The 25,200-nt window shown below is 39.2% G+C and overlaps 1 protein-coding gene across 8 annotated transcripts in view; it reads right to left on the reverse strand.

Moving 5' to 3' along the window:
• Positions 1-25,200, reverse strand: part of PTPRK (protein tyrosine phosphatase receptor type K) — a 584,612-nt gene that overhangs the window by 223,485 nt on the left and 335,927 nt on the right. For all 8 annotated transcript variants that reach the window (XM_073337267.2, XM_073337266.2, XM_073337264.2 and 5 more), the window contains one exon: positions 133-426. In XM_073337267.2, coding sequence (XP_073193368.1) covers positions 133-426 — 294 coding nt within the window. The remainder of the gene's footprint in view (positions 1-132; positions 427-25,200) is intronic.

Below are 25,200 nucleotides of genomic sequence, written 5' to 3' on the forward strand. Positions count from 1 at the left end.
CTTTCAGACCTTTGGTGGTACTGGGGAAAGGAGAACAATTGCTATAATAACACCATCATTACAGTGAAAACAAACTGCCAAAAAAAAAAAGAGAGAGAGAGAGAGAGAGAGAGAAAGAAAGAGAGACCTCACCTGCACATTTGGTTCTGGTGATAAGAGGTGGTCCTGGCTGGCCTGTTCCTCCTTCTCCTGGCCTGGTAAGGAGGACACGAATCTCATACTCAGTGTCTGGGTCTAAGTGCCATAGCTTATAAGTTGGTGCATTTACAGCATGTGTTTCTGTCCAGGTCCCAGATGTCATCCGGTACTCCACTTCTTTCAGAATTATAGGCCCATCACCAATTATGGAATTAGCATTCAGCTGAATCAGCAAATATGTAGGCCCAACACCAAGTAACTGGGGGGGTGCTATTGGTCGAGGTGGTTCTGTAAAAAATTCAAAAATACACAGTGAATAAAACCAAACTTAGAAAGATCATACTATTATTAATATATGTACAGCTAAATATTATTAATATATGGACACCTCTTCCAACAAGAAGTGTCATTCTGTAGTTGTAGAGATGCCAGAACTGAATGGACTATAAGGTGGATAAAAAGTTGGCTAGATTGTCGGGCTCAACGGGTAGTGATCAATGGCTCTATGTCTAGTTGGCAGCCGGGATCAAGTGGAGTGCCCCAAGGGTCGGTCCTCGGGCCGGTTTTGTTCAATATCTTCATAAATGATCTAGAGGATGGTGTGGATTGCACCCTCAGCAAGTTTGCAGATGACACTGAACTGGGAGGAGAGGTAGATACGCTGGAGGGTAGGGATAGGATACAGAGGGCCCTAGACAAATTAGAGGATTGGGCCAAAAGAAATCTGATGAGGTTCAACAAGGACAAGTGCAGAGTCCTGCACTTAGGAAGGAAGAATCCCATGCACCGCTACAGACTAGGGACCAAGTGGCTAGGCTGCAGTTCTGCAGAAAAGGATCTAGGGGTTACAGTGGACGAGAAGCTGGATATGAGTCAACAGTGTGCCCTTGTTGCCAAGAAGGCCAATGACATTTTGGGATGTATATGTAGGGGCGTTGCCAGCAGATTGAGGGACGTGATCGTTCCCCTCTATTTGACATTGGTGAGGCCTCATCTGGAGTACTGTGTCCAGTTTTGGGCCCCACACTACAAGAAGGATGTGGAAAAATTGGAAAGAGTCCAGCGGAGGGCAACAAAAATGATTAGGGGACTGGAACACATGAGTTATGAGGAGAGGCTGAGGGAACTGGGATTGTTTAGTCTACGGAAGAGAAGAATGAGGGGCGATTTGATAGCTGCTTTCAACTACCTGAAAGGGGGGTCCAGAGAGGATGGATCTAGACTGTTCTCAGTGGTAGCTGATGACAGAACAAGGAATAATGGTCTCAAGTTGCAGTGGGGGAGGTTTAGGTTGGATATTAGGGAAAAAAAATTTCACCAGGAGGGTGGTGAAACACTGGAATGCATTACCTAGGGAGGTGGTGAAATCTCCTTCCTTAGAAGTTTTTAAGGTCAGGCTTGACAAAGCCCTTGGCGGGATGATTTAGTTGGGGACTGGTCCTGCGTTGAGCAGGGGGTGGACTAGATGACCTCCTGAGGTCCCTTCCAACTCTGATATTCTATGATTCTAACTGGGAAGCAAAGCCAGAACAATACAGCATTAAGATCAGGAGGCTATACTCTCAGTTTTTATTATTCAGTGTAGGTCTACGGAAGTCAGTAAGCTATATTTATTTATTCCATCTGAGATTCTGGTTCCGGGACTGTGCTGGTTTATAAGACCCTTTTCTGGTAACATTTCCTGAACTATTGTGAATCACTTCATGATAATTCATGTATTTTATAAGACAAAAAAAATTGGGATTTTGAATTTCAAAACCAATTCATTTTATTTTATTGAGAGAAGCTATGAACAATTCCTGCAGTAATAGCTTCAGTGTCACGTTCCACTGCCCCCTTGAGAGCGTCTCCAAAAAAAAATCATTACAGTCCATTTCAAACCTGCCAAATTCAGTGTAGGGTGAACAATATGGAAATACATCAAAGCCTTTCAGAATGTTTAGAACTGGGCAATACTGACTGGATGGTGACAATGTAAAGATTTATAACAACAATGTATGGAATTATTTACGGTTCCTCAATCAAATAACTTATCCTGGCATACGTATGTCTGAAATGGGTACACAATGCAAACATCCCTCCTACCCCAACTTAATATAGCTTCGACAAAGTTGTAAAGTGAAAGTTAGCAACAGAGGACTGAAAAGGTTTAAGGGAAAAAAAATCTATGAAATTTCTGCCTGTAACAGCACATTGCCTAGGAGTCATTTATTTTAAGAAACAACCAAAGGAACATGTATTTTTCCAATAAAATCAATCCACTGATAAACACAAAAGGTTCATTTTCATTCCAGATGGCATATATTTTGGCTAATTTGTTTCAGTTAATTAAGCAACAATGTTAAATTCAAGTCTCACAGGGGTTTCACACAGCAGTAGTGCAGAACCAAAACAGCAACTCCAAACAGGTAAAGACATCTGGTGGTAAGTACATAAAAAAGAAATCTAACCCCACCCCACTACCATCCTTCTATCCTGTCCCACAAAAAGAAAAACACAACACTTTTAAGAAAATGGAGTAATTAAAGTGTGGTTCTATCTTTGAAAAGTGACTATGTAAAAATTGTTAGTCAACACATCCTCACCCTGTGCTTATTCAGAACAATGATGACCCGAAGAGGATCTCTGCTGCTTCCAAGAACACCTTGTTAAATTCTATCGTCACTTTGAGGTGATGTTCGGAATGAGATTTCTTTGCCTCTGCATCTCTGCCAGAGATGACATTACTCTGGAGCTACTAGATATTTTTCTGGGAGTGTATACTTGCCATTTTTAGAAGGGATTAGATTGCCCAAATAGCTAGTATTTACAAAATTTTGCCAGGGAGGGATTTCCCATGAGCTTCCTTAGAAGGCCTGCACCCAAGGCACTCATCTCATGTTACACAATTTGAAAATTGTGCTCTCATATACATTCATGGTATCTCAGAATGGGAACAGCTGGAATTCTTTTCATTCATCCTCAGTGACAAACCTAGGCCTGATTCAATGATGTTCACAAGTTCTACACAGTGTAGTTCAGGACAATCTGGACTCTAAGGTATCTGAACTAATTATTCATCTAAATCTCTCTTCTCCCCCCCTGATTTTCTGGCATAACCTAGGCATAAGCCACTTTGGATCTTTATCTGAATCAAACCTCAGCAAAGTAGCATAGCTTAATGAAAGCAGTTCATTTCCTGTGGAACATGCATATTAAATGGTAAACTAATGAATTTTAAGGTCAGTCTTATAGCAAACAACATAAACATTGTTGAGGATGATACACCACCAACTCTGAGTTCTGAAACTCTGCAATATGAAGCTATGTTTAGAAGTATATACTTTGATTAACAGCATGATTACTACAAGTGAAACTATGCATTAATGAGACTAATATACCACTGCATATTAAATTTTTATGTTCGATGTAAAGTGTATTCTTACATTAGCATATGCATTTTGTTTTTAAGCTCTTGAGGACAAAGACTTATTTAGAAAGTCTCTTCCAGTTCTAATAAATTATGCATGAATTTTAATCAGTTAGCAAACGAACTAGTAATTGTTCTGCAGCAGTATTAATATTCTTCATAACACAATGCACGATCAGATCCAGAGGTATGGGGCAACCAAAAATCCCTAAAGTACACTAAGAGTCAACTGAAGCATACAATCCCAATATACCAGATAAACTTTTTTGATGTTACCCAATTAACTTACTATTAATGATTCTCATTCATTATTCTATGACCAGATCTATCAAATATTCTCCAATTACCATTTCAAATTGTATAATTTGCTTTTATAGACTTAGTAACCTGAAAATGTTATGACTTGAAAAATAACACTAACAATTAGTGGGTGTGTTGAGACCATTATGATGTTGTGATATCACTTCCATTATGCTATTATCAGATTTATGCAACACTACCCAATCAATGGGCTCTCAGGTTGGAGTCACTGCCTAAATCAGTACACAGTACAGTGATCCTGCAGGATAAGGGAGCATGTGGTTTTCTAGTCTGGTGGTCCAGTTCCTATAGAATAAGGAGCAATACTCTTGCCGAGTGAGCTGGGAAGATAGTTTGTCCAAATGTAAAGGTTTCAGGTGTGGTATAGAAAGAAATGAAGGTGATAAGCAAGAGGGGATCCCCAAACAAAGTTACCCTCTCAAAAAAGTTCACTCTGGGTAGAAGCATACAAGAATTTAGTCACAAGTAAATACTATTACAAAACCCCTTCACATAACACAAGAACTAGGGGTCATCTGATTAAATGAATAGGCAGAAGGTTTAAAACAAACAAAAGCAGGTACTTCTTCACACACCACATAGTCAACCTGTGGAACTCATTGCCTTGGGATGTGGTGAAGGCCAATACTATAAATGGGTTCAAATAAGAATTAAATAAGTTCATGGAAGACAGATCCACCAATGGCTATTACCCAACATGATCGGGGTGTCCCTAAACCTCCAACTGCCAGAAGCTGGGCCTGGACGATGGGATGGATCACTTGAAATTGCCCTCTTCTGTCCTTTCTCTCTGAAGCAACTGACATTGGACGCTGTCAGAGACAGGATACTGGGCTAAATGGTCCATTAGTCTGATCCAGTATGGCCGTTCTTATGACCAGAGAGATGCGAACTTTTCACAGCAAACAATTTTTTCACTGAATTTAGCTTTAGTCTTGAGTTGAAACTTATACAATGTTTTATGCACAAATCTTTCAACCTAGGGATTGTTCATGGGCTATTTCAATATGATCACAGAGTAGATATTTGTAACAAATTCCAAACTTTTCACATAGGTCACACATGGTAATTTCATTCCCTTCTGTGATGAGTGCAAATCTAGCAACCAGGTGTGAATACTTTCATTTGGAACTAAGGATAAGCTTTCCACAAATACTGTGTAGCCATTTTGGTGAACAATCCTGCCAGTGAACTTGGCTGCTAGAATGTCTGCAGAAAGAAAACATAAAAGGAGCACAAACTTCTAAAATGTGAATGTTCATGCATAATGTTTTGAAGTATTTGGCCAGATCAAAATGCCTAAAGCTAAGTTAATCACAAATTAAGACTGGCATTTCATCAGTATGACATCTCCATTTTGTCTATTAGTAATTCAGTATGTTCAAATCAGGATTTGAATGACATTATGAATTAAATGCACTGAGTTATTTAGACACCACTGAATAGAGTAGGAACAAAGCATCAACTTTAACTAATTTTTCTTGTTGTTAAATGTTGTGTCACATCCTTAACATTACACATAATGTGTTAATAATTATCTATCATGGGCAAACAAGCAACCAGGAAAATTACTAATGATTTTAGTATCATAAGTGGTATTATAAAAGTAAAACATTATGCACTAGCATCTAAAATATACCTATTACAACATTACTACATTATTCAATATAATTCACCCAGTCCATGTGTATGTACTATACTATAAAACACCACACACAGTCCACATGTACGTACTATAGCACACCTCCACCCCCACTACTACGTCGCTCTTCCAATACAGGACATGTGCCCACACTTTGGGTGAAGGAGGAGGGTTAAGGTAACATTTATTTTAGTGGCAGCAGTTTGCCAAAGTTAACAGTGTTGCCAACTTTTTTTTTTAATTTTCCTCACAATTCTTACAGTATTTGATATTTTACTGAAAGCCCTAGCTGTGATGATATGAAAAGCTCAGCATTATTTTAAAACAAGTGTCTAGCCCTCAGTTCCAGGAAAAGAACAAAAAACAAACAAAAAAAACCCCTTGAAAATGTGACCTCAGTGCATTTGAAACATACAAAAACTAAATAAGCAAGTAAAAAGAAATGCAACATTTATTTTTAAACCACATTATTTGTAAGCCAGTCACATGATTTTAGAACATTTGCGGTTGGGCAATATTGTAACTGTGAATACTTACTCTTTCATTTGAATAACTATCATCATCATCACAAACAATAAACACCAAAATTCTGAAGCAACGTCTCTTAGGTTAAAAGAAAAGGAGTACTTGTGGCACCTTAGAGACTAACCAATTTATTTGAGCATAAGCTTTCGTGAGCTACAGCTCACTTCATAATATGATGACATTGCAACCTGCAGCACTGGTATGTTTAAAATATTCAAAATATAGAACTTTGTGCCAATATTCAAAAAGGGTATGGATGACCCAGGTAATTACAGGCCAGTTAGTTGGATATCAATCCCACACAAAATAATGGAAAAGCTTATGTAGGATTCAATTAATAAAGAATTAAAGGATGAGAGTATAATTAATGTCAGTCAGCATGGTTTTATGGAAAACAGATCTTGTCCATCAAACCTGATTTCTTTTTTTGATAAGTTTGGTTGATAAGGCTAACTGCACAGATGTACGGCTGGGGTCAGAAGCACTGCGTGTTTGTCTGTTGGTGTTGGTATCAGGGCAGAAGAGAACTTAAAGCACCCAGGGTTACAGGGCAGGAGGTGACATAACCCCTCACTGGTCTGGACTGCACCCCAAAACTGTGACACCTGCATACAGTTCTGGTGTCCACATTTTTTTAAAAAGAATGTTGAAAAATTGGAGAGGGTACAGAAAAGAGCCACAAAAATGATTTGCAGGCTAGAGAAAATGCCTTACAGAGAGACACTTGAAGAGTTCAATATGTTTAGCTTATCAAAAGAAGATTGAAAAATGACTTGATTGTGATGTATATGTACATTCCCCCAGGAAGAAAACGTTAGATACTAAAGGGCTCTTTAATCTAGCAAAAAACGGCGTAATGAGAACCAATAGCTGAAAAGCTAAAGCCAGATAAATTCAGATTAGATTTAAATCACAAATGTTTAACAGTGAGAGTGATTAACTGTTGAAACAAGCTACCAAGGGAAGTGGTGGATTCCCCGTATCTTCATGTCTTCAGAGCAAGGCTGGATACCTTTCTGTAAGGTGTGCTTTATTCAGACAAGACATGGGGCTCAATACAAGGCAAATGAGTGACATGTATTGGCCTTTGTTATGCAGGAGGTCAGACTAGATGATCTTATGGTTCCTTCTGGGCTTAAGTGATGGAAAATTTGGACATTAAAAACATATGGAATTTTTCAGCAAAAATACTTGTTTTTAAATGCTATTGTTCCATGGATGGAATAAAATAACGCTTAATAAAAAACATTTCATTCAATATTCCAAGCAATGTTATTTTTGACTAGAAAGCTTTGCAGTGATGGAAGAAAATTAACTGGTACTGAGCAAGGCAATTCACCTTTAGCTTAATAACTGCTTGAAATACACATTGGCAGTGCTCTAAACTGCTAAAAGAGAAACTGATGCAGCTCTGCCTAAAGGTCTTATTCTCCCAAGTGTCAGGAGGAGCTAGGGGTACAGTGTACACAAAGATGGGGTTGTGGCGTCTCCTGGGGATTACAGGAAGGAGCATTTTACTGAACAGAAGCTCTTGTAGCCAGTTAAGGAGCAATGGTGTCAGACTGCCTCAGGGACTAACGGGTTTGTGAGGTAGACAGTGTGTCTGTGGTTAGAAGAAGGGTCATTTAAAAAAAGCCAAACAAGAAGATTACACAAAGAGCAGTTAGTCAATGGGAACTGACCACCTACCTCTCTTAGGCCCTTTTAAAAATCCCACCATAGACAATTCAACGTTCACAGGATCATACACACCCCACCCCACCCCAGCCCCAAACAAGGCACCAGCATAGCTTGCAACCTTATCCTTACCACTGGAAAACAAGGAGAGCTCTGACTATACATACACTTACATGTGATTAACGTGTGATCAGTCAGCAAACACCAGCACTTTGCTTTATTTTATTATATATAATAAAGGTGTAAAGTTTAATAGGGTTTTATAAGTGTCTGATAACCCACCAAGTTAACTATTGTTAACAAGTCTGTTCATTATTCATTTGCTTGCCATAAAAAAAAAAATCACAGTATATTTACTGGGTTTCACTAAACAAATATCACAGACCAAAGCACCATCTCTCTCAGCACATTCGTAACTGGCATTTATGAATAATTTAAAATCCATATTCAAGTCAGTCACAGAAAGTAGTACACAAAAGCAGCCCACAGCAGTACTATGACACCCAGTCTCAATGATCTTTTAAGGTTTTCTTCAACCAAACAGCATCCCAGTGGACTCTCATAATTGCCTTTGTGCCTGGCTACTCAAAATTAGCAGACAGTCGGTCCACTTCATCCAGTCACCTTGCTGGTATTGTTTCCCCCTTTGCTACTCAAATATTATGTAATACAAACCATGCAGCAATGAAAATGGGAAATATACGACTCATGGAGATCCAGCCTCGTTAAGGGGCATTGCCAGCACCCTTGCAGTCTACCAAGTGCACTTTGAAAAGTTACCCGACCTGCACTTGCAGTTAAATCTTTCCTTGCTGCTGTGCAAACGTCCAGCTTCACGAGCCAGGGAAGCAAAGAGTAGGCCAGGTCTCCCAGGAGATGCTTAATGAACTTGCACAGCTCACTGAAAACTTTCCCCACTGTGTATTTTTAACCCCAAACTGATTGCCCACCAAGAGACAGCAGTATGGGCAAGCATCCAAAGCACAATCACAACCCACTTTTCCACCATCAAAGCAGCTTTCGTTCTGGTGTCTCTGTGCTGGATGGCAGAGATAAGCTCAGTACACAGATCTAGGATGGGGCCTGCAACATCTGAAAGTTCTGCAGCAACAGCTGATCATTCCAGATCTGCATCGCAGTATGATCTCACCAGTCACTGCTTGTTTCTCAGGCCCAGAAATGCCACTCCACCATGTGGAGCTGGTCAACGAATGTCTGCAATACTCAACAATTTTCATGCATTGTTTTCCATCATCCATTCCTCCTCCTTATTGAGTCTTGTCTTATCTTCACTGCAACACCACCAGCTGTTGTCGCAGTGATAGTCACTGAAATTCCACCACCACAGAAGAATTGCATGCCCTATCTCTAAAACAGACGTGATAACTCTGCTGATCTGTGCAGGATCCATGTTTCTGTGAGCACAAAGAACTGTAGGAATTCTTTTTTAAAGTGCAAAAGTTATGGGATGGAGGAAAGGACACTATGGGAACTTGGCCCCAAACTCCCACAGGTCCCTGAGCACAGTGCTGGAATCCCACAATGCACTGTAAAACATCCCAACAAGATGATGTGACAGATAGTGGTTCTGCGCCACTGAGGTGCCTATGTATAGTGTACTACATTTTCTGCTGATTCAGTTTCTCACAGTGAGGACATGCAGAACCAGGAAGAGCAGCCAAGTGCATGCGTGGCTATAGCAACTTAGCAATTTCAGCACCTGGAATGCAGCAAAAATTCTGGCAGAAAAAACTTTTTAGGGTAGATGTAGCCCTAGTCTTCTCTTCCTGGTCATAGTCTCTCCTCTGACTCCTGAAACAAGCTCCCCTCTGCTTATTCAGGTTAGATTATCAAAATGTTCCCCCTTTGCCCAATGTGCATGTCTCTTTTCAACAGCAGCTTCTAACTACTTTTGTCTTTTTTCTTTCTTTTCTTCTGTGGCTTTTCCATTGCTCCAGCCTCACCCTTGCAGACAACCTGGGAAGAGCCAATTTCTCCTAAGCTGCAGACATCTCATTGTTCTAGGGTGCTTCCACATTAACAACTCAATGACTCTTGTTGCACTACTCTAGCCCAGGTCTGTCCATAAATGGCTGATTCTACATACCCTGCGGCATTCAGTGATACAGCAATTTCATAAAACCAAGCAGAATTCAAAAGTTTTACATAGATAAGTTTTCCAAATTGTCACAACCCTCACATGTTTATATTTTTCAGATGAACAAGACAGAGATAGTTCAAAAACACATCTTAGCACTTTCAACTATTCATCTGTGTGCACAAATTACAGCAGTTATGACGTGAAAGACCTAACAGCATGAGATCTATCACTCTACTGCAAAGCTCTAGCTGCCCTTCCAGCACTGTCAGTCCCATGCTGAGCTGCTTCATATGTAGGATTGGAAGGATAATATTTTTTATCAGTAAACGTCGATAAACATTTATTTCACTACACAGACACAAACAAAAAATGTCCATTGATACTAATTGAAATTTACATGTAGGAAAAGAAAGAAAAATGATCCTTGAGAAGTTTTTAGAGTTGGATGTATGAATACTTAATTTGTATATTTGGATCTGTGATGTTGACAAATTGTGTTTTAACTATTTATAAAGCTTTAACTTTTTAAAATCTTAATGTCTAGTGCCATTAATTGTTTGACCTCCCCACTCCATTGTTTGACCCCCTTCTCTAATTTTCCCACAATTGTGAACATTTAAATTTATAAAAATAAAAAATGCTTAAAGATTGATATCCTCTGAAATCATTAAAAAGATAAAAATTGAATTCTGCCAAGCCTATTCATATGATATGGGATATACACTCATTGTGATTTCAATAAGTAAAATTTACCCCTTAACTGCCTTGTACCTTGTTGCCAGTTGATTGCCTTGACATTGATACACAGTACTTACAAAATGTTAGTATTTAATTAAAGGAGTTAGTTAGCTGGAACAAAACAACACTAAGCAATTGCTTGGTGACCAGGTGGCATCGAGTGATTTATCCAACTCATATAAAAGGCACAGCTATAAATATATGGCATTAATTCTTATTTGTCTTTATTACCAGAAATGGGAAAACTGAAACAATTTGTCTTAAACACAAGCATTTTAACATAAGCATCCAAAATAACTTGGTAAAATTTAGTGATGTATAAAGATCCTGTTAGTATGAACATACACAACAGAAATGGCAAACTGAACAGCAGCCCATGACACTGCATAATTATGACCCCACTGTATTTAGCCACAGCAACGTCAGCTTTAAATTTAGGGTCTCTGCAAATGTTGATACTGAATGTGTCACAATTCACCTCAAACTTTCAGGCACCTGCATAATATATCACGTTTATGTCTGCGGTACAAAAAAGATTGTGCAGCTATAAAAGTGTTTAATCTTTGTGACACAGTAGTTACTGACCGCCCAAAGTGCTGAAGTAAGAATTATTATTTCACAGTGGAAACTGCTAACTTCTGCATAGTGATTTTATATCCTATGCATCATCATGGCATTTTATTCACCTTGATTTGAAACACCATTGCAATCATTTTATTATCTGCCCTTAAATGAAAGGAACAGTGTGTTGTTTCAGCACTCTCAGCAGAAACTGAAAACAACATTAGGGTCATGCTCAGCATATATATGAAAATAAACAGGATTTTCTTAAAAACTGAAGTATGTTCTCCCCCACATCTTGTAAGCACAGATACACTCCTGACATTTTACAATACCAGTACATGATACCATAGTAATCAATTAGAAGTGGATGGCTTGTTTTGTCAAAAAGATTATATATTGGATTATAAAGACATTTATACAGGACATTATTTCAGAGAGCAACGAAAATACACAATAGTTGGTCTACATGAAAGAAAATGTGGTGACCATAATGTGCTGCACTGCATATAAAGATGAAGATTTTGGTCAGAGTAAATGAACCAGTTGTAAAGCTAATTCAAGAATTTTCATCACAATTACTTCATTCTCCACATGCATCAGTGAGTCCTACGAGATCTCAACTTTTAGGTTATTGCTAGAAAAGAACATTCATTGTAGGTTAAAAACAAATCTGAATCCTTTCTTCAAAAACTGGCACCTCCCAAAAATGATTTAGAATCCGCTAATACATGGCTTATGCAATGGAGTGAGTGAGAATACTACATTTTATACACCATTGTACAAGTAGTCATGCTGTCAAATTGCAAGTTGCCTGTAATGGAAAGGAGGAATAAAGCTGAAGGGGTAAGTGCAGAAATACAGTGTCCTGTTTGAAACATTAAACCATGCAGATGGTGACAAAGCATAAGGCATTAAGATTCCACAGATGTGTTATAGTTTTATTCATAGTCAATGACAAGAACTTAGCCCTCAGCATTTGAAGAGGCCTGGCACACCTCTGAATTTGAACCTTGCTTAGATAAAACTTCCACTGAAGTGACCAAGTTTTGCCTAAGAAAGAGCAGCAAGATTTGCCTCACGGTTTACAGTTATATACTATACATTTGTTTTGTGCACTGGAACTATGCAGATGAATTACTTGTTTAAATTTTAAGTCTTGAGTTGAACCCAATGCCAACATCCTCAATTTGCATTTATTTATTATTTGTATCATCAAAGCACCTAGGAGGTCAGCCATGGACCAGGACTCCATTGTGCTCAGTGCTGTACAAACACAGACCAAAAAGCCAGTCTCCAGCCCCAAAAGAGCTTAGAATGTAAGCAGAAGACAGAGACAACAGATGGACACAGACATATGGGGAAGTAGAAGGAAACAATAAGACAATGTTGGTCAGCATGATAGGCTGTGGTCTCAGCACATTAGCAGTGTAAATGTCAAGCTTTGTGTTTGGATTATAGCAAAGGACAGTTTTAAGGAGTGATTTGAAGGAGAAAATGAAGTGGCGTTGCAGATGTTTACTGGAAGTTCCTCCTAAGTGTGTGGGAGGAAAGCACATAGGTGCTTGTTTGAAAAATTAATTAGCATTCAGTAGAGGCTGGCATCATGGTCTGACTGGAGATAGGAATCAACCTTTGCACACTGAATGAGAGATGGTACACAAGGTGGCATTGGAAGGGCCCGGACAGTGAAGTAGTTTATTTCTGATGTTACAGGAGAGGGAGCCAGCAAAGAAATGCAGAGTGGTGTGACACAATGAAAGAGACAGACTAAGAGAATGATCTTTGCTGCAACATTCTGAAAGGATACAAGCAGGGCAAGATTGCACTTGTCATGGCCAGAAGAAAGGATGTTGCGGTATTCAAGATGCGAGCCTGGATGAGAGTTTTATCGAATTGGATGAATAAGGAAGTTGGTATCTTAAGAGTTATTATGTAGAAAGAATCAGCAAGATTTAGACATAAGTAAAAAATGATGCCCAGGCTTTGGCCTGAGTGACAAGCAGGATGGTGGTACTGTCATTAGTGATCAACAAAGAAGGTTGCGGGGAAGGCTTGTGGGGAAGCCACGTTTAGCCCCGCTGAGCTGTAGCTGATAGCTAGAAGTCCACAAGGAAATGTCAGAGAGACAGGTGAAGATTTTACTGAAAAGGAGACAGGTCTGAAGTACAGAGATAGACCAGGCAGGGTCAGCATAGAAATGGTAATTGAATTGTGTTTGAGGATGAGAAAAGGTACAGGAAGAGGAGAAAGGGACCAAGGACAGACCCCTGTCGAATGCCCACAGAAAACCGGAGGGAGGTGGCGGGGGCGGGGGGGGGGTGAGAAGGACACACACTGAAGGGGTGATTAGCGAGGTAGAAGAAGAAACCAGGAGAGGAGAAAATCCTGGAAGCCAATGGAGGACAAGATTTCAAGAAGACAAACATGGTCAATTATGTTGAAGGCAGCTGTCAGGTCAAAGAGGATAAGGACGGAGTACTGGTTCTGAGATGTGGCGAAGAAGAGATCATTAGAGATTTTGGTGAGAGTGATTTCAGTGGAGTGCCTGGAACAGAAGTTGAATTGGAGTGTTTTTAGGATGGAACTGGAGTAATGAATGTAAACAGCACATTCAATGAGCTTAGAAGATAAAGGAAAAAGGGTAGGGGTGGTAGCAGGAGAGGCAAGTGGTGTAAAGAGTGGGTTTTTGTTTTGTTTAAGATGGGAGAGACTACAGCATGTTTGCATTGTGAGGGGAAGTCGGGGAGAGTGAGAGGTTACAGAGTAGAGTGGGTGAGACACTTCTGCATCTGTGAGAGAGAGAGAGAGAGAGAGTTTGTGGTAGGAGGGCGGCAAGCTGAGAGAAAAGGGAAGGTCACACCATATTTTGTCAATTTTTCTCGAAAAAAAATTGTCGAGATCCTTGTGGACAGAGAAGTGGAAGCAGGAGATGGGGAGAGTGTGAGAAGTGAGTCAAAGGTTATGAAGAGGTGCCTGGGATTGCAGGCATGGGATTCAACTAAATTGGAGAAGTAGAGTTGTTTAGTAGGGAAATGGCAGAAATGGAAGAGGAGAGGTTGAATTTGTGAGCCAGTGCTGGGCGTTGGCAGAGCAGGAATTGCGTAGGACAGAGGGATAAAAAGGAGTCAAGTCAACGGTGGAGAAGAGAGAAACATGGAGAGAGTCAACAACCATATCAATGGAAGAAAGGACAAGGAGGAGAGGCTGACAGCAGACGAGAAGACATCAACAGTGATGGACTGGAAGTCATGGAATGGCTGAGTGAACAGGGTGCGTGGAGGAAGGGCTGATGCCACAAAGTCACTTTTACTTCCAGTTTGTTATCCGCATAGAGAATAGAAATTCTTTATTTTTTCTTAAATATGTAGGAAAAAATATTTTCACCAGACCAAGTGTGCTTCCAATTAGCCAAGGGTAAGGAACTCTTAACAGATTCCAAACCTCTACATCTAACATTAACACACTTTCATATAATGAATACCTGGGGATGACAAGTGCTTAAGTATCTTTAAGCTACACTAACTAGAAATACTTCCCTAGATATTGGTAAACAGATGGACAGCAGTTAAGAAAGGAAGCACAGTGTTTTAATAAAGGGGTTCTGGGTGATGTAGTAAAACAAGCAGAATGACATCTGCACGGTTTATACAGTCCCCCAGACATTAATTTGGAGTATTTCTGTTGCTAACTCCAGAATAATGCTTATCTTCTATACTTTTATGGTGCACGCTACAGATCACTTGTAGAATCAAACTGTTAAAAATGGGCATCATTTCCTATGTGTCAACAAAATTTCCCAGTCATATGAAACAACAAACTACCTAAAAACAGGTGCTGAATGTTTATGAAAACTAATGAAGCCAGCTCTCTACCTGTGACATAATAGCATATCACCATCCTCAGGAATCCAGCTCCACAGATGGTGCCAGGGAATGAAATAATCAGGGAGGTGATGGTATCAGTCTGGAATTAAGAGTGGACTGAGTTGAATTCTTAAGCAGCTGATGCAGGGGCATAATCTCAGATGATATGTCCCTTCTCTAGTCACACAATAAAATGATACAAGTGGTCTACAAAGGTGCAGGTGTGACTGGTATGAAGTAAGACGCATGGTAAATGGCTCTTGCAAGCCCATTGAAGTTTAATAGTTTCAATTTATGTCTTATTTCCAGTCTGAATGTATCTAACCTCAACTTCCAGCCATTGGATCATATTAATGCAATCCTGGGATGCATCAACAGGGGGATCTCAAATAATAGAGGTTATTTTACCTCTATATTTGTCACTAGCGTGACCTGTGCTGGAAATCTGTATCTAGTTTTGGTGCCCACAATTCAAGAAGGAGGTTGACAAACTGGAGAGGGTTCAGAAAAGAACCACGACAATGATTAAAACAAGCTTTACAGTAACCAACGAGAGGAGCTCAATCTATTTCGCTTGACAAAGAGAAGGTTAAGGGGTGACTTAATAATAGTCTGTATGTTCCTACATGGGGAACAAATATTAAATAATTGGCTGTTCAATCTAGCAGAGAAAGTTATAATGCAATCCAATGTCTGGAAGTTGAAGCTAGACAAATTCAGACTAGAAATAAGACATACATTTTTAACAGTGAGAGTAATTAACCATTGGAACAATTTACCAACAGTGGTGATGGATTCTCCATCACTGAATTTTAAAATCAAAATTGGATGTTTTTCTAAAATATCTGTTCTAGGAATTACTTTGGGGAAGTTCTATGTCCTATGTTATACTGGAGGTCAGTATACTGGAGGTCAGACTAGATGATCACAGTGGTCTCTTCTAGCCTTGGAATCAATGCATCTATGAATAAATTAGCCTTATTATTCCAATGAACAATAATGTGTGTATATCTGTTTTCAAATGGTGATCACCAAGACAAATACATTGTCATGCTACATTTAATAATGAAAGGAGTACAGATACACATTTGAAATATATGTACACTTTGTGGAACCAATGTAAGTACCTGGATGAATGAGTCTGTTTACAGATGTACCATTATTTAGAAAGATTAAATGGGATCAAGCACGAACACTACAAATATCTTAAATGCCAATCACCGCACAATTGGAGACGAAGGATGAATATTTTCACACAAATTCCAGCTTCAAGGTTTATATGTACAGAAAAACAACTAAACTCCAGGTGGCTCACAATGGGCACAGAAATCAGGGATTGGAGTAATTTATTTCCATTTCTATAATTTTTTTCCCAAGAAATGGTCTTTTGTACATCTCACTAGGAATATCTAATCTTTTTCTTACCAGTGAGAAGGCAGCTTATTGAAATGGCATAAGAAAAATAGATATGGGAAGTCCTTAGATGCTTGACTTTCCATCCCATCCACCTACTGAGTCATGGAGACAAGGAAGTGAGGGAATTTATACTCTAGTTGAATCAGGAATTATTTTGGGGAAGTTCTATTGCTGAGATTACACAGGTCAGACTATATGATCACAATGGCTGTCTTTGGCTTTGGAATCTATGAATTTATGAACTTGCTCAAGTATCAGGGAGGAAAAAAGTTAACTTTAAAACAGATTGCATGAGCATCTCCCATGGAGTGATTAATGAAGAGAAAATAATAAATATTTCAGAAATGAATGAACTATTACAAGAAAAAGCAGCTGCCCGCCCACCCACCCAATGCCAGATGGGCTTTGCTGGGTTCCAAATCCTAGAGGAACTTTTTAGGGAATGACAGAAGCAAACTAGGTTTTAAAACCCCACTATTTCATCTGGACTTTAATGTTAGACACAATTTTATTTTCTTAAAGTTTAAAAGAAAAACAATAAATATTATACAGGAATAATAATTTATACCCCTCCTGTCCAGGGAAAGGAGTTTTGTATATGGTATAGAGTGTAGATATTAATACATTAAATAGATTGTTTTCCCATTCAAGGTTTCAGAGTGAACAGTGAGATTTACTGTCAAGTGCCTGAAACTAGAACCACAACAGCCAGAGATGTTGCACCCGCAGAGTAGTGTGGAGAGCTGTACATCAGCAGGGGGTTAGCCCAGTCCTGAGGGGCAGGATCTCCAACACCCTCCTTGCAACAATTGTATAGGTTTAGAAGAAAAAAAATAAAAAAAATAAACCTTGTCCTGGGGCATCAGTAACTTATTGGAGCAGGGATCAAAATGGCCAACAAGCACGTCTTCATGTTTTGGACCTCATGACATCACTGGAACCAGATATTTCTCTGTTTGATTCCTAGACACCTTCAAATGGATCAGACAGCAGAAGGACCAAGTGGGTGTTCACCACAACATGAGGCAGGAATCCCCCTTCTGCCACTACCTCTCTGCAAACCCCACAGAGCACCATTGCCCCCTGTCTGGTCTGTTCTCGAGTCCGTTCAGCTTGGCATGGGGATGGAAAGAGCCTTCACAGCTCTGGGAGTTCCCAACAACAGGAGAGGAGCTTTGGTGTGGGACACTGGTAAATGTCTGAGAAAGGTGTGTTTGCAGTATGACTTGTGTTGCAATCTCAACTGAGGACACAGGGAAGATAGTTGTGTAGTAAGGCAGGACAGAACTGAGTGGGTGGATGAGTGAGTGGGTGGGTGGAGGGGATGAACAGAATAAGACCATTTTGCCATGAATGAGGATTTTAGTGAGTTTTGGAGGATTGAAGTTGGTACACATTAGGAAATATTTTTAACAAGACGTGTATAGAAACTAAGTAACTACTCTGCCTTATTTTTGTAACCCTTGTTTGCCCATCTTATTTCCTCACCTGTTGTTTTAGCTCTTATATATTTCATAAGCTCCACTGTTTCAATATATGTTCTTTGGGACCAGGCTGACATATCTGTAATACAAATTAACAACAACTAAGTGCTGTGGGTACAGAATTTGATACCGGTGATTATGAAGTTTTGATGAAACATCTGCAAACCCCAGCGGGGATGCATGGAGTTTTGGCAGAATTTATACAGAAGTGCACTGTTCATGTGTGTTATTAGATGCTGGATGCTCAGATAGCAGCAGTGGCAAAAAAAAAAAAAAAAAAATCTTTTATTTTTCATTTGCACCTGCTGAGAAAAGTGACTTTTTTTCTCTCCAGTTCAGTTCTTGGAAAAATTCTCCATATTTTTGTCACTTCTGTTGGCAGAAAGCATTCTACATTAGGCTCCACTTCTCTCGGAGGCTGAAGTTAATGAGTAGACTGTTGCATTCTACACTAAGAGGAGTTTCACACCAAAAGTGTATTACACTTGTGACCTGGGATCTGCACTGGCTGCCAAAATGTTTCCAGAAGGAATTCAATGTGTGGTTTTTAAATATAATTTGAGCCCCATTTGAGAGACTACATCTCTCCCCACAGCACAGTGCACCAAGATGAGATCAGTGGAATCACTTGAGCAGAAGTTGTCTTTATAGGAAGAGAATATGCTTGTGGCAGGGTAATTTCTGTGAGGGACGCTTAGCTTTGAAATCTGTCTCCCACCCCTGGGATACCGAAGCACAGACCTGTTAACTTTCAGGGTACACTACACAAGGCCAATTTTCACTCTCAGGGAGATAAAGGATTAATAGGTTGTTTTTTTCATGTGATAGGAGAGGGTTATGTTATCTGCTGGGAAAAGCAAGTTATTGTATTTGAGATTTTTTTGTGAAATGTAATTATGTCATGAGCCTCAGGCGGACCTATGCATGAAAAAAATATATAAATAAATATTGACCTTCCACGTAGGGTGCTTCTGCATGCCTCTCTGTGCCGGGGTTAGTACTATTTACTTGTGATATAACTGTTTTTGCATTTAAATTTCGTGTTGTTCATGACAGGGCTTTAACATTCTACATTAGTAAAGTAAACCCAAGACATACTTCTAGTACGTGGGGCGATATAAATGATGATTCTCCTGGATTGCTGTGTCTCAGGCAAGTGAAGTGAATTCCACCATTCGAGTATTTTAACACCACACATACATGCTTATATTTAAGAACTGAATTGGTTATATGAGAAGTAATCTTCATTTCCTTTGGACGTTTGGATTCCTTATTTGAACCAACTCTCCCTCTCCTTACTAATACTTCTATAATTAAAGCTGAGCAAGTGAGCATTTATTATTCTTCCATGCCTGTTTTAATTCCTCAGTAGGATGCAAATCAGCAGCCCTTAAGACTGAGCTAGCAGGCTGAAAATTAAGTGACTAAGCTTCAGTACTGACACAAGAACGGTAAACAAACAAAAGCAACCAGAGCTACAGAAGCACTGAAGAGAGGAAAAACTACCAAGGCAGAAATTGGATGGTACTCTTTCCCACTCCAAATACAGAATATACACTATTAATGAGGTTGCCACCTTCAAAGATTACGCTTATGCTCAAATAAATTTGTTAGTCTCTAAGGAGCCACAAGTACTCCTTTTCTTTTTATAAGAAACCTATGTTTGTTTGTTTTTAAATTAAGGCTGCAAAGTCAATGACTCAAAAGTTAGCAAATGCCAGTGCCACCGTTAAGGTGGTCTGTGAACACAGCCATTTTGTCTGAGGCTTGCTGAGGGCTGAGTTCTATGTGGCATGTTGAAGCAAGATGCTAGGAACATATTTTTGTATTACAGTAGTACATCCCGCCTGCAATTAATACGAGAACCACACTGTACTACCTGTTAAATAGCAAGTTACTCCCCAAAGCTTAAAATTGAAAGAGACAAGACTGGCGAAAGCATGGTCACTGCAGAAAGAACGTTGAGCAATTTCACCAGCAAGTTCTACTGTGCATAAGGCACATTGCTAATTATGATTTCTGAGCTTATAATTTTTGCCAGAACTAAGCAACAGAAGGCATCCCTCTCTCTTTCTCTCTCTGACATCCTGCCAAATTTCAAAGTCCTGCTGCAAGTCAAAGAAGGGTAAGAGCCTTTCAGAAAAAGCTAAGAAGTAATTTTTATACTTCAGAAATGAAAGGAAACCCTAATAATGGGACCATTACCCCTATAATAAATGATGTGCTATCACAGTACAAGTCTCTAAACATTACTGTTGCAGACCTGGTAGAACTCCATCCGCTACACATTCACCAGGATATTGTTTTTGGAACCAATCACGGGATCCTGTGTACTTCTAAGCCCTGTGAGTCTGAGCCATGCACACGCAGATTCTGTATCTTCTCAAGCTCAGTCCTGGCATGCAGACTCCCTGTTTGCAACCCATTCTCAGAAGAGGCTGTGGTTCAGATGGAGTCGCCGAGGACTGGGGCTGAAGCAAAAGCTCGAGCCCCACTGCCCAGGGCCGACGCCAAAGCATGAGGGCTTCAGCCTGGGGCAGTGGGTCTTGGGCTCCTGTCCCGCACCCCACGTAGGGTCATGTAGTAATTTTTGTTGTCAGAAGGATGTTGTGGTACAAAGAAGTTTGGGACCAGCTGCTAGCATATTTATTGCATTATCAGGGCAAGTGTCAGTCAATGTTAACTAGTCTTGATTATTCTGCAGTTACTTCCAGACAGGGTTTGTAGGATATATACCCAGATCCCTGTTAGCAAATATCTAATTCAATACAACTAAAGGTTAGAATTATACATAAAGTTCATAAAATCAATCAGAATTCATAAGTTGTACATGGACAAATCCCCAAGCTGCCACACATACACAGTACATACAAAACACAGACACACTTTCCCCCACCCCCTTTAGTGAATGTAAAAAACACAGCTAAGGTAAATATAGTCAATCAAGTACAATAAGCTTGTATAAACTGTTTGACACTTCTTTTCACTGTGGGACAATTCTGCCCAATAAACCCCAGTAGTGCTACTGGATTACAGTGACTAAACACTTTGAAAGGAGAAGTTAAAATTGCCACTTGTCTACAAACCCTATTTCCAAGACGAAATGTTTAGCCCTGCTGTCAGCCTTTGTTTCACAGTCAGCATACATGGTTCCCCACTAGTAAGTATTCTAACCCTGTGGTGTTTATACTTTGTTTGGCCTGAATTATTTATCATTTATTTCTCAGTAACACAGGGAAAAAAACTGAAGTCAGCCAGAAAGCTCATTTAAATTTATGCAGTCTTTCGATGCACCTTCACAAAGTATTTTCCTTAAAGTACTTATCTCTTCTCTTACATTATTAAATGAAACTTTCCTATTTTCCCTTTGATCATTTGTTCCATATATTAACTCTGTGTAAAGAAATTCAACCGAAATGCCTTTAGCTTGGCCCTTACTTAGCTTAAGTTCATACTCTTTGCTCTTAAGTTTGACACTAGCTCAAATTGCCTTGTAATATACCTATCCTCTCTATTCTCTTTGAATTATATACACCTTAATAAAAAAGAAAAGGAGGAGTTGCGGCACCTTAGAGACTAACAAATTGACTCTCTCCAGGAATGTCCCTCCTTCCACTCAATGCAAACCAAGTTTCTCTATTTTTTTTAAATAACTGAATTCTTCAGAACCTACTCACCCCTCTACTGCGAGTTCTCTATTTCTGTACTTTTTATTTATAAAGTAAAATGACATGAACTTAGCTAATATCACAAACACAGACTCACTAACTTCATCAGCGTCAGAATACACATTTAAACTTAAATTTGATAGCTCATTTTATGCATATCTCATTTCTCTCCACCCCACTCCAGCACATCACCATTCTCTCAAGCTGTGAAGCGTTTGGGGATTTAGTTTGTATGAAAGACACTATAGAACTTTGTACTATTGCACAGTTAAGTATTGTGATGAAAGTTTAAGTGTTTTATCAATCACTAACCATTACTGCTTCCCCAGGCTCAGTGTTTGTGGCATGACAACTATCAATCGTGTATTTCATTTCCACGTTTATGTAGTTAGCCTAAGCACTTCACATGTTTCTATACCTGACTGTGCAAGCCATTAATTTATCTCATGATCTTAGTATTTTCAAAATATCCTGTAGTTTATTGTCTTTATACTTTATATTGTGTATGTATTTGAAACTGGGAGAGTCTGGAAGTTAGGTTGTAGGAGAAACACATGACTTTTCCCCTTTAAAACTTTTCGAAGTCTTCCCCCTTCCTCTCTGTTAAGTCTGGCTGCTCCTGCTTTAGGTTGCTCCTTGTGTTTTAAAATTGCCTTACCAGTTTAGCGTACTATGATTGAGCAGTCTGTCCAGGTTATGCCTATTTTCCTTCAATCTTCACTAAAAAGGTTAACGATGACCAGATATGCAGCACAATTAATATTGACAACCAGGGGGAAGGAATGCAAGCCAAAACAGGAAAAGCACAGGTTAAAGAATATTAGATAAATTAGATATATTCAAGTTGGCAGGGACTAATGAAATTCATCCTAGGGTACTTAAGGAACTAGCTGAAGCAATCTCAGAGCCGTTAGCAATCATCTTTGAGAACTCCTGGAGGACTGGAGAGATCACAGAAGACTGGAGAAGGGCACACAGGTGGAATGATGACTGGGAGACACACCTTCCAATGACACCTAATCTAGCCCATCTCCTTGAGCATGATGCTGGGCATATTACTTAAAATATATTAAGAAGGGCAAACACTCATCACTCCACTACAGATCCTGCTAGAAGCTGGTGAATACATGAAGATATATCTAACATAACTAGACAGCATGAACAAAGAGAAAGCAAGTAAAAAAAAATCTTTGGATTATTCTCCACAAGGCTTGGTTCAAAAAGGATCTTGATATCTGGATGTGTATTCGAATAGTGTTAGTCAGGAATAAATTACTGTGCAGTCTCTATTACTTCCTTGTTCATTTTGTTCACATACACTGCATTAACAAATTTTTATGTGGTACCTTCTATATCTGGAAGACCTCGCTAAATACAGACTTTGACAGGCAAAACAGGGAAGAAAAGTTAAGAACTTTTTTCAAACTTCATAAAAAGGCCCATGTTGTTTTTCAGCTTGGGTAAAGCTTCAGATTGTTTCTTACCTTAGTCAAACCTATGCCCCCATCCATATTATTAAGTTCCTTTCTTATAACCTTTTTGTTATATCCAGTTCTCTTTTCTCTATTAAACATAGGGATATGCTCCAAGGTGCCTCAATATTTTCAGCAACTTTCTTATCTTCATGATGACACTGAATGGGATTCTATTTTGGAGTTTAAAATTTAGGGTTTTCTATCCTTGTCTGCCCAGGTTGTTCCCACTCTCTTTCCTACACACACACTCCCTACCCCTTCTGGTTTTATAGGTTGCAAACAGATGTCACATAGGCTCCAACCAAAGATACGGCATGACACTTTGCTCATTTTTCAATCAGTTTTCTGCATGTCTTTCTCATAATGTTTATAACTTTTATTGATAGCTCTTCTGCATTCAGGTCTGTCCTTAGCCATGTCTTCAAAGATATTAATATTTATGCTGCATAAGTTGAGATTCTGCTTTGAATTGTTTATTCTAACTGCCCTCCCTGTGCTTTCTGAGTTTCAGCTCACCACAGAAGACTTTTTTCAAGAGTCTGTCACCCCCTATTCTGATAACATGACCTGTCCATCTAATCTGAGTTTTGATAACCCTTGCTTTGATGCTGGTTTGGTTTTGCTCTCTCAGAGATGTTAATCTGGGACACTTTGTCTTGCCAGTAGAACTTCAGAATAGAGTGAAGACAGTGCATATGAATTTTTTCAAGTTGCTTGATGCGTCTTTTGTAAACTGGCCATGTTTCACACCTGTATAAAAGGGATGTTATCACTGCTGCACTGTACATCATCAGTTTTGTTGACAGTCTGATGGTATGCTGACTGAGTATTTTATGGTGAATTCTTCAGAAAGACTGGCTTGCCATTTGTATTCTGTTTGATATTTCTTGATTTGGACAATCGTCATTTGAGAAGATACTGCCAAGGCATATAAAGTGATTGACATTCTTTAATTTTGCATCATCAGTGGTGATGCAGTGGTAGTAATTGATGGGGCTCATTGGGTAGAGGACTTCGGTTCTTTCCAGGATGATGAGGAGTCCAAACTCTTTAGTTGCCTCTGAGAAACTGTCACAGATAAGCAGTAGGTCACTTTCACTGTGACTAAGTAGAGCACAATTATCCACAAGAAAAGCTTCACATGAGAGTTCCCTGATGACTTTTGCTTTGAAGTAAACCTTCAAAGATTGAAGAGTTTTTCTTCAGTGCTGTACAGAGATGCCATTTTGAAAGCTGTCAGTTGTGTAACTTGGTACAGTGCACTACAGTAAGTTGGTTGTCAACAAGCCAATAACACAACATACTACTGGTTGTTGTCATCCTGAAAGTATTTGCAGAATAAGACAAATATATTATAGACATAATTGGTAGCACCTCCTATTGTTCAGGTTGCCAGACACTTTCCATTATAGAACCCTGTTTTCAGTTGCTTATAATTTGCCAAAAATTAACCGTTTGGGCTGAAATTTTCTGGAAAATTTCAGCTAAAACATCAGCTTTTTCCAAAAAAATGAGGTTAGGGGATGATATGGTGACCTTTTCTTTGAAAAACTCTACTGCCCCCCATGCTTTAGAGCCTCTGTGTCAGAGGCTTTTTGCCATCCCAGGGAAAAAGCACTCAAACTTGGCCAAATAATAAGCCTTTGAGAAAAGCACAGTTTGCACATGTTCAGCAGAGATTTTCTACTTCACAAAGAGAAGACTAAAAAGCATGGCAAAGCTATCTATCAGTAAGTGGTAAAATTTACTTGTACATCCATAATTTTTTCTTCTCTGAATAAACACTTGGTGCACTGTCGATCCATTGCAATAATTGCAACCTCCTCATCTTCCAAGCATGGAGGTTCCTCTTTTAAAAAAAAAAATACACTCTCTGTCTCTAGCTTCACAATGTTCTGCCAACTGTTGGAACTGATTGCCTCTCTAACTCTCCAGAGAAATGCCCAAGCTGAGAAGGCAAAATATAAATTCTGATTAATACACATTACAAAAGATTAGCCATCTCTCGGAAGGACATTTTATTTTTAACTGCTTTTTCATTTATTATTGAAAAACTAGAAATGAAAATTTTCAGCTAAGTAAGATCCCAGTATGAGGGAATCCCAAGATGTCTCCATCTCTGTAGAAAGGCACCAAAAGAGAAGAAAAGACAGATATTTGTCCTCCAACTGGAAGTTAA

The sequence above is a fragment of the Lepidochelys kempii genome, chromosome 3, assembly GCF_965140285.1.
Source record: "Lepidochelys kempii isolate rLepKem1 chromosome 3, rLepKem1.hap1, whole genome shotgun sequence".
Classification (NCBI taxonomy): domain Eukaryota; kingdom Metazoa; phylum Chordata; order Testudines; family Cheloniidae; genus Lepidochelys; species Lepidochelys kempii.